The 8,576-nt window shown below is 35.2% G+C and overlaps 3 protein-coding genes across 14 annotated transcripts; all 3 read right to left on the bottom strand.

Annotated features, from left to right (window-relative positions):
- Positions 1-1,450: 1,450 nt before the first annotated feature.
- On the bottom strand, positions 1,451-2,173 carry LOC113273117. The gene has a single exon (XM_026522885.1). The coding sequence runs from the start codon at positions 2,171-2,173 to the stop codon at positions 1,451-1,453; it is 723 nt and encodes a 240-aa protein (XP_026378670.1).
- A 46-nt stretch (positions 2,174-2,219) lies between these two features.
- Positions 2,220-6,008, bottom strand: LOC113276553. 12 transcript variants are annotated; one of them, XR_003324512.1, is made up of 11 exons: positions 5,317-6,008; positions 4,493-4,562; positions 4,316-4,413; positions 4,059-4,231; positions 3,779-3,972; positions 3,536-3,612; positions 3,292-3,431; positions 3,101-3,201; positions 2,983-2,999; positions 2,773-2,849; positions 2,220-2,595 (listed from the first exon to the last, which is right to left on the bottom strand). XR_003324512.1 is itself a non-coding variant. In XM_026526182.1 (10 exons), exons 6-10 carry the CDS (start codon positions 3,596-3,598, stop codon positions 2,546-2,548), a joined length of 315 nt encoding a protein of 104 aa, XP_026381967.1. In that variant the 5' UTR covers positions 3,599-3,612; positions 3,779-3,972; positions 4,059-4,231; positions 4,316-4,413; positions 4,493-4,562; positions 5,317-6,008; the 3' UTR covers positions 2,220-2,545. The 12 variants fall into 12 exon arrangements, 1 of the variants encoding a protein (XP_026381967.1); XR_003324511.1 differs by lacking the exons at positions 2,773-2,849; positions 2,983-2,999 and having other exon boundaries at positions 5,317-5,448; positions 5,655-6,008; XR_003324510.1 differs by lacking the exons at positions 2,773-2,849; positions 2,983-2,999 and having other exon boundaries at positions 5,317-5,448; positions 5,587-6,008.
- A 1,241-nt stretch (positions 6,009-7,249) lies between these two features.
- Positions 7,250-8,272, bottom strand: LOC113273119. The gene has a single exon (XM_026522886.1). The coding sequence runs from the start codon at positions 8,270-8,272 to the stop codon at positions 7,250-7,252; it is 1,023 nt and encodes a 340-aa protein (XP_026378671.1).
- Between the last annotated feature and the right edge of the window lie 304 nt (positions 8,273-8,576).

The following is an 8,576-nucleotide window of genomic DNA, read 5'->3' on the forward strand; positions in this document are numbered from 1 at the left end:
TTCAAATTCTTGTTGACATCCCCAAACACAACCCAATTTCATTCCTTTATGTCAATCTTAACTCTCTTCATCTTACTCATGAAAACATAAATTGGATTTCATTGCAAGCTTTTGTTCCATGACTCCTTTAGTAGATTTAAGAATTCAGGGTGTTGTTTCCATACTTTTAATGCTCTAAAAGGTACATTGGTTGGCTTTGGTATTGATGCATTAGCTCCATATAGAGTGCTGTGATCATAGACTCCTCTTGCACCCATCTTATATGACCAGCTTGGGAAGAGATCTAACCATTTGGCATTATATACGGCTCTGTCTAAATTGCAAACAATTCTTTTCTTTCCAGCTCTATTGTTGCTCCATGAATACTCTAAACCAGACTTTCCTGCTTGAATTAATCCACAATTATGTAAGCAATCATTAAATTCTAACATTGAGATTCTTAATGGTCTTAATCCCCATTTCTTCTCTTCTTCCTTTAATATTGCATTAAAATCTCCAATTGTTAGCCATGGTTTATCTAAAGAACTTAAAATCTCCATCTCCCTCCATAAAGTTCTTCTGTCAGTTGTTAAAGAGGCTGCATGAATTCCTGTAACAAGAGTATTTCCAACTTCTATAGTAATTGACTGATCTGTACTTGAAACAATTTTTGGAGTTTGTATAGAGGCATTCCATAATATCCAAATATTACCTCTTCTTGTATCAGTTGAGCTATGTTTGGCTTCAAAATGCATTCCTTTCAGTCTCAATTTTTTACAAAAATCCAAAGAGTATTTTACCTTTGGTTCTGCCAGGATCACTAAAGTAGGACTAAAACTTTTGACTAAACTTCTGAGTTTCTCTTTGGCCCTTGTTCTCCTTTAGGCCTCTGAGATTCCTGTATACTATTCTCATATATTTGAAGTTTGTTGAGAAGAATTTCTTCCTCTCATCTTCACAAGTGGTACTCCAGTATTTACTAAACCAGAAGATTGATTTCTTGTTTTAATAATGTTGATATTCTTAGCAGCCTTCTGTTTATCTTTAGGACCCTCTTCAAGAACTACTTCTTTCTCCACAGGTGGAATAACAGTTACAACCTCATTTATTGAAGGAGCACTTGATGCAGACATAAGTAATTGATTAATATTCAAAATAGGAAACTCAGCTTGTGAGTTAAAAATCTCATCATTCATGTGTTGGAGTAGCTGAAATTTTCCAGAACTAATTTGAGGAGTATCATCTTTTACATGAATTGGAGGAATTATTGCATCAACCTCTTCATTTGTATCTAGTAAATTTTCATCAATGTCCATTTCTTTGTCTTTACTGGAAGACCCAAAACAAATATCAAAACCAACCTTTGCTGGAGAATTCTTCTTCTTTGCTTCTACCCTCCTCCAAACCTTTTCACTGGATTAGTTTGTTTTGTTTCCTCTATTTTATCTTGCTCTTGCCTTTTTGATCTGCGTTATGCAACATGGTGTCCCAAGACATTACAATGGTTGCAATATTTTGGTAATTTTGGAATCTGAATAGATTGCTCAATACCACCATATTTGGATTCAACCCAAATTTTACTTGGTATTGCTTTTGCTAAATCCATTTCCACCTGTACACTAGCATAATACCCTGCCTCTTTGTTCAATGTTGTTTCATCAACTTTTATTGGTCTACCCATCGCTTTACCCATCTGTAGAATGATGTTCTCTTTCCAATACTCAATACTAAGGCCAGGGAAATTCACCCACACAAAAGCTGATGAGGTTTTTTGAGTAGCTGGATTAAAATTTGGTTCCCAATTCTTAAGAGTTAACTCTTGTTCATCCACTACCCATTTACCAGTTACAATATGCAGTTTGTCTTCTTCATTGTCAAGTTTGATAATGGAATAACCTTTTCCTAAAGGAATAAACTGAATAGTACCTTTCAATCTCCATTGTCTTCTAAGAGCTGCTTCTGCAATCTTAAATTTCAATTTTACTAGATCCAATCTTCCAGTCAAACTAAACTCCCATTCCTTTACACTATCATCAATTATATCATCAGGAATAAACAAAGAAGGAGAGTTACCATGAACTCCATTCTCATGAAAATCCGAATTCATATTTGAAGTTGAACCAAGTTCAGTTTCTGAAGTTTTTTCTTTCGAACCAGAACTAGATCCATTTTTTTGAATTTGAGAAAACTCCATTTTACAGGAAAAAAACGCGACCAAATCGATTTATTACCACCAATCATTGCAACTAATATGAAGAACTAGTATTAATGAAGGAATTGACCTGAATCAATAAGAAATTTCACCTGAAATTGATTACATAAAGAGAAAATTATGAAAAAACTTACACTGAGTCAGTCGCCCGATCCTCAGAGCTCCAACTCACCGATTCTTAATCACCTTAACAAAACAAGCTAAGGATTACCTTCTTTGGTGGTGTTCCAGGTATTGACTTCTTGTTACCGAACCCAATTTTCATTCTCTTATCAGAAGTTGAAGGATTTGGGGAATACACAAGTCAAATTTGCATCTACACTGAGTGAGGGTGGAGGGAGAGATTCAGTTTGCTTACGCAGTCTGCATCAATGTTATGTTGTCTCCTTTCAAAAGAATCTTCCCTGAAAAACGCAAGACCAACATATGAATAAATGAAAAACAGGAAAAGCAACGACACTTGACGCGTAGTAGTGTAAGGGACGCGAAATGGTGCATCAAATTGTTTTTCATCAGAGAGAAAGGAAAGGTCAGTGAATTAGCAAATAGGCCTGTAAGAACCATACAATAAAGTGACTTACAAAATAACAAAGATTGCCTAATCTATTGTAAGGAAACTTATGAATGGGCTCACCATCTCCAATGTCAACATCAAATACTGTGTGAAAAGAAGGTTGAAGATTAATTAGAAAACAAGGCATATATAAATACAAAAAACATATATATACTTTGTCCCATATTTAATCTCTAGAATTCCAAGAGTAAGCAACACCATTATCCCCTTCTCTTACAATTTTAGTCTGTCCATCTTCCGTACATGTTATACCATCTAACATTATGTAAAATCAATATAGAAATATAGACTTCAGAACAGACTATACGAACATGGCCAATGGAATATGTACCCACCTACGAGTTTCATTAGTGCAGAATTACATGCCGACTTCAGCTCTGAACTTGGTCCACCAAAGACTTCAGCTCCACGCTCATCCTTCTCTTCCACAACTGATCTGCCATGGAAAAGTTAATTTGATTATTCAATTAAGACAGTAATTATACGCATTTAAAAAATAAACTAGTACAAAAGCACTTAGGATTACCTTCTTTGGTGGTGTTCCAGGTATTGACTTCTTGTTACCGAATCCAATTTCCATTCTCTTATCAGAAGTTGAAGGATCTGGGTAATGCACAAGTCAAATTTGCATCCACACTCATCACATCGCCAAAAATTTCAAACTCCCTACAGTAATTTGTAGCAGAGAATATGGTAACCAACTATTGATCAGCAAAGAATTCAAACTCAACAACCTAATAACACTAACAAATGAGATAAAAATATCGTACCACTGCACTAGTTGAGATATACTGTGAAGGCTGCAAGGTAATATTCATCTTATTCCGATCCATTCCCAGACATTAGCCTGCAAAACCAATAAAAAAGTCAAGTTTATGATTGTCAACATAACCAGGAGCTTTACTAAGGAATGTCTGTAAAAAAATTACTAAATCAGATGCATATAAGAGTAAAAAATGAAAATCATATTGATAAAAAGTAAGTGAATTCAAGGATTAAACAATGTCTATTACCTATTCCCTTTTTCTGTCATCTTCAGCTCGACCCGTTGCTTCATGAATTAAACGATAATCCAGAATACAGAGATAATTATCCAAATGCAGGAAATTCGATTGTTGCACTAGCATTGTCAGACAGTATAATATGCAACATTCAACTCTGCTACTCATGTTATATATCCTCACTAGGACAAAATCATCATTTACCCCTGAAATATTAAAAAGAAGACAATTATCACTAAAATTTCACAGACTACACCAAGTGAGAGAGGAGGGTGAGATTCAGTTTGCTTACTATTCTGCATCAATGTTATCTTGTCTCCTTTCAAAAGAATCTTCCCTGAACACAACAATTCTTCACATACCGGCAAACATGGTAACTTTGAAACAACTCTAACGCTTTCCCTGGATGTCGCACCCTCTGGCCAATTCAATCTTCCCTTTCTTATGTATTTCTCTGCATGATATCTGACAACGAAATGGACAAGTTACCAGATGGAACATTTCAATAATAACCAACAAGAGAAAACTTAAATAGATGAAATCACATACCCAACTTTCTTCAACATGTGATTTGGTATTGACCCCAATTTCCTCTCTATTATGGCCAGGTTCTTTAAGTTCTCATGCGTCTTACACAATGTATCTCCCTAAAACAATGTGTTACAGCTTTTTCGTACAAAAATTATGTAAACTAAAACAGTAGGTGGCAGCAAAAAGAAAACCTACCGAGCATAGCTCAATTAAAGATTCATACAACCAATACTCCAAATATCACAAGGGTAAATCCATCCAAGTCCTGCAAAAACCAAAATGAATATCACACAATCAAACAAAAAAGGTAGTTCAATTGAACAAGCACATATCAGCTGATCCAAAATGATGTATTTAAGAGAAACTCGAGACCAAGATATAGAAGTCTGAGCACCTTTAAACATGAGAAAAGCAGGAATAAGCTTGTATTCATACTCTTCCTTGTCATACTTAAAATACAACATGAAATGAACAACGATTCTGACTACCATATCAAATCAATTATCCAAAAGCAAATGAATGAAAACTGAAATAAATAATTAAACAAGAATAGAAACAAAAAACTGAAATAGATGACAATGATCAGTAGTATGAGTTTAGAGCCTGAAATGGGCCTAACCACACCGGACGAGGTAACAAAGGCCAAATTTAGGTGACAAAAACCTTCCCAATATTTACTTGGATAATGCCTAAAGGATCATGTAAAAGCTTACAATACAATCAAGACCGGTCAACAAGAAAGGAAAGAAAACAGAACACAGTAGTACACACAGACACACACACACACAGAGAGAACCTTAGCAATCACAACACATATCCATGGTGCCAGTGGTCCATATCAAATATCCCTTCTAATTGGCAGCAAACAACTTGGTAGAGATTAAAGTATTCTCAGTTTCTTTCCTTATTAAAGCTCCAGTAATGGCACCTAAGAATAACCCAGCTAGAGTCGACCAAAATCAGAGCTGAAACAATATCAACTAATGATATCAGAATAAAACCCAAACTAATTAACTCACCTTACAAAACAGACAAGCAACGTGATGAGCAATCTTATTAGCAAACTGAGTCATCTTCTACTTCACCAGCACCACCACTATACCATCATCACCAGGAATCACAATAGGTACCAGTTCAAGTGAACCGCAAACCTAATCAATAAAAATAATAATTCAATTGAAACTTTTAATAAGAAAATCAAGAGCTTGAAAATTTACCCTAACCCTATTGTTAAAATTTAAATTTCTAAAATTAAAGATGATGAAGAAGATTGAGTCATAGATAACTACCCAATTAATCCAAATATACAATCAGATACAATCAAACCCTAGAAAGATATACAGGCATCCCAGCGTACCTTATTTTCAAATCAAAACCCTAGAATTTATGGATTTCATATAAGATCAGATTCAACCAAACCAAGAAACAAAAATAAAACATAAGGTTGAAATCAAGCGATACACTTCATTATATTTATAAGGAAATGAGAAGTTTAGGGCGTTTCTTCTTCTTTGTGCTGCTGCTCTTAAGAGTTTTTGGAGACTAGAGAACAGAGATAAGAAAAACTTTCATACGTAAACCTCAAAACCCTAATGAGAGAAATAAATTGGTTAGCCATTTGGGATTTTAAATCTCTGAAATCAACAAAACATTCGAATTTTTAAACATGATAGAAGAGAACGAGAGATGAGAACGAGAGAGAAAGAGAGAAGATAATAAGATAGAATAGTTCGATGATAATAATAATAATAATAATAATAATAATAATAGGCTAAACCCGAGTCAGTTTCACATCTGAATGGCCTGAAATCGAGTCAGCTTCAATGTGTGTGCTGACACACTCACGATTCGCACGCTTATAACCCAATTCAGTTGCAAACTGTAACAGGTTCAACAGTTGCGAGTTTCGACTGTTGCGAATTTTTTGCAACTGAAATTAGCAACAGAAAATTCGTAACAGCTACAAAGTTGTTGCAAGTCTGAGTTGCTAAACCCTATATTTGGTGTACTGACAATCAATTTCAACCTTCAACAACACCACCGGTCCACCAGAAACATGGCAATAACTTAACTCTCTTTCCCTGCAACCATTTAGTTCACACACAATCAACAACATTTATTCACAGCTTGTATTTCAGCCATATCCTCATTGCAAGCAGCGGCACCTATCCATCTCTGCAGTTCATCGTCTCTTTCCGTATAGACCATGATTAATTCCATCTCCACTTTTTGTAGCTTCTGCAACAACTGCAACTTTAACACTCCACAGGGCAACTCAATTTGAGCTTACTCACTGCAGCCAATCAAACCGGTTCAGATTCATGATACCCTCAGCTGCAAAATTATTCAGTCATACATAGATCCTAATACTACCAAAACCAATATTCTCTTCTTCTGTGTACTCTTCAAATCCAAAACAAACCCATTTTTTACCCTTGAAAACACTCACAAAAAGTACCCATTGCAGACCATCTCTTCTTCTTGACTTAGAACTTCAACAACAACAGGTAATCATCAACACCGATCTCCACCACCACACCCTGTTAACCTAACTCTGCATCTCTGTCGCCAGCATTTGCTTCAACTCCAGCTGCACTTTCATTGTAATTGCTTACATACACGAGCAATACCTCCCTGTAAACCTTTTTCTTTTTTGCTTAACAAAGAATTTAATTAATTTCAAAAGATGTTACAAAAGTTGTTACAAAAAGGAACTAAATAAGAAATATCAGAAAGCAAGTAAAGTAAAAAAACTATGTTATCCTAACAAAATCTGTAGTATGGCTTATTAGGTATTTCAAGAGGAGCTAAGAAGTCAGGTCTTGTCTCAAAAATTCTTCTTTCTCCTCTTGCTAGATTAGTTCCTTTTTTTTCAAGTCCATCAGCAGAAAAATTTACCTCCCTGTAGCTATAAATGAAACATCAGTCTGTAAGATTAGCACATATCTTCTCTCATCTTTTGACAGCAAACCAAGGTATCTTATTACTCTGAAAAGCTGAAATCACAGCGGCTGAATCAGTTCTGAACCAAACTTCTTTATGATCTTTTCTAATTGTCCATTCTCCTGCATTTAAAATTGCAAGTACTTCTGCATAGAAATTTGTAGAAACTCTTAATCCTCCAGTAACAGCAACTAAGAAATCTCCAGAGCTTGATCTGCCTATAAACCCATAACCTGAGATCCCAGGGTTACCTTTTGAGGCACCGTCACAACAAAGAACAATCTTATTGAGAGGAGGAAGTTGAAAATACACTTCTTTAACTGTAATTGTTTTCACCTTTCTGCATTTCAGTCCCATAACTTTTAGCACTTGAAGGTCATAAGAACTATTCCACATTAAAGCTTTCATCCTCACTTCACATTCCCTAGTAAGTTTCAGAATTTTTTCCTTTATAAGATTTATGGAGTAAACTTCTTCCTCATATATACATTTGTTTCTGGAAAACCACAGTTCTCTCATTGTAATGAAAGAACTTACCCTCCAAATTTCTTTTATGGCAGGACTTTTGTTCTTTGCCAAGGTCAACATTTCTTCAAAAGATCTGGGGTTGATGAAGTTGAAGATGTTTCCTAACCATTTCCATACAATTTCACTGAAGTTACAGTGCCACAGTATATGCTCTTTATTCTCTTCCTCCTTTTTACAAAAGCAACATCTTGAAGCCAACTGTACCTTTCTGTTTTTTAAATTTTCATCTGTGGCACAAACATTTCTAGCTAGTTTCCATACATTACTTGATATATTAGGATGAACAGATGAGTGCCATACCTGAATTGTCCATTGCAACTTAGAATATTTTTCTCTTATTTTATGGACTGCAGATGCCACTGTAAAGTTACCAGAGATAGTGTATGACCAAATTCTTCTACCTTCTCCATCACTTATGACAATAAGTTCATTTAATGAAATCATCTCCATCATCTCAATTGGAATAACCCATTCTCCTTCTAGAATAAGATCAGACACCTTCATGTTTGGGAATTGTTGGATATAAGCATTATCACAGAAACTTTCTTCTAATGGTTTCTCTTGGAACCATCTATCCTTCCACACAGAGATTGTTGTACCATCACCAACTAGACACCTTGTACCTTCTTGTACCTCTGTTATTATCCATTTTATTCCTTGCCATATAAAGGATTTTTTGTAGTAAGTAATCCATTCTCCACTTTTATTCTGGAATTTAGCTTGAAATTTTTTGCCACTTCCTCATACCCATGTTGGATCTTCCAAAACATCTTCACTAAGAGAGCCTTATTGACTACTTCCAATCTCC

Source organism: Papaver somniferum, chromosome 4, assembly GCF_003573695.1.
Source record: "Papaver somniferum cultivar HN1 chromosome 4, ASM357369v1, whole genome shotgun sequence".
Lineage (NCBI taxonomy): Eukaryota > Viridiplantae > Streptophyta > Magnoliopsida > Ranunculales > Papaveraceae > Papaver > Papaver somniferum.

Excerpts from the sequence above, each read along its gene's own strand:
- LOC113276553 (XM_026526182.1), bottom strand. The coding sequence starts at position 3,598 with ATGGATCGGAATAAGATGAATATTACCTTGCAGCCTTCACAGTATATC. Across the intron at positions 3,202-3,291 it reads CTGGAACACCACCAAAGAAG|ATCAGTTGTGGAAGAGAAGG; the intron begins GTAATCCTAAGT and ends TTTCCATGGCAG. Across the intron at positions 2,596-2,825 it reads TGATGTTGACATTGGAGATG|GGAAGATTCTTTTGAAAGGA; the intron begins GTGAGCCCATTC and ends TGCGTTTTTCAG.
- LOC113273117 (XM_026522885.1), bottom strand. The coding sequence starts at position 2,173 with ATGGAGTTTTCTCAAATTCAAAAAAATGGATCTAGTTCTGGTTCGAAA.
- LOC113273119 (XM_026522886.1), bottom strand. The coding sequence starts at position 8,272 with ATGAAGGTGTCTGATCTTATTCTAGAAGGAGAATGGGTTATTCCAATT.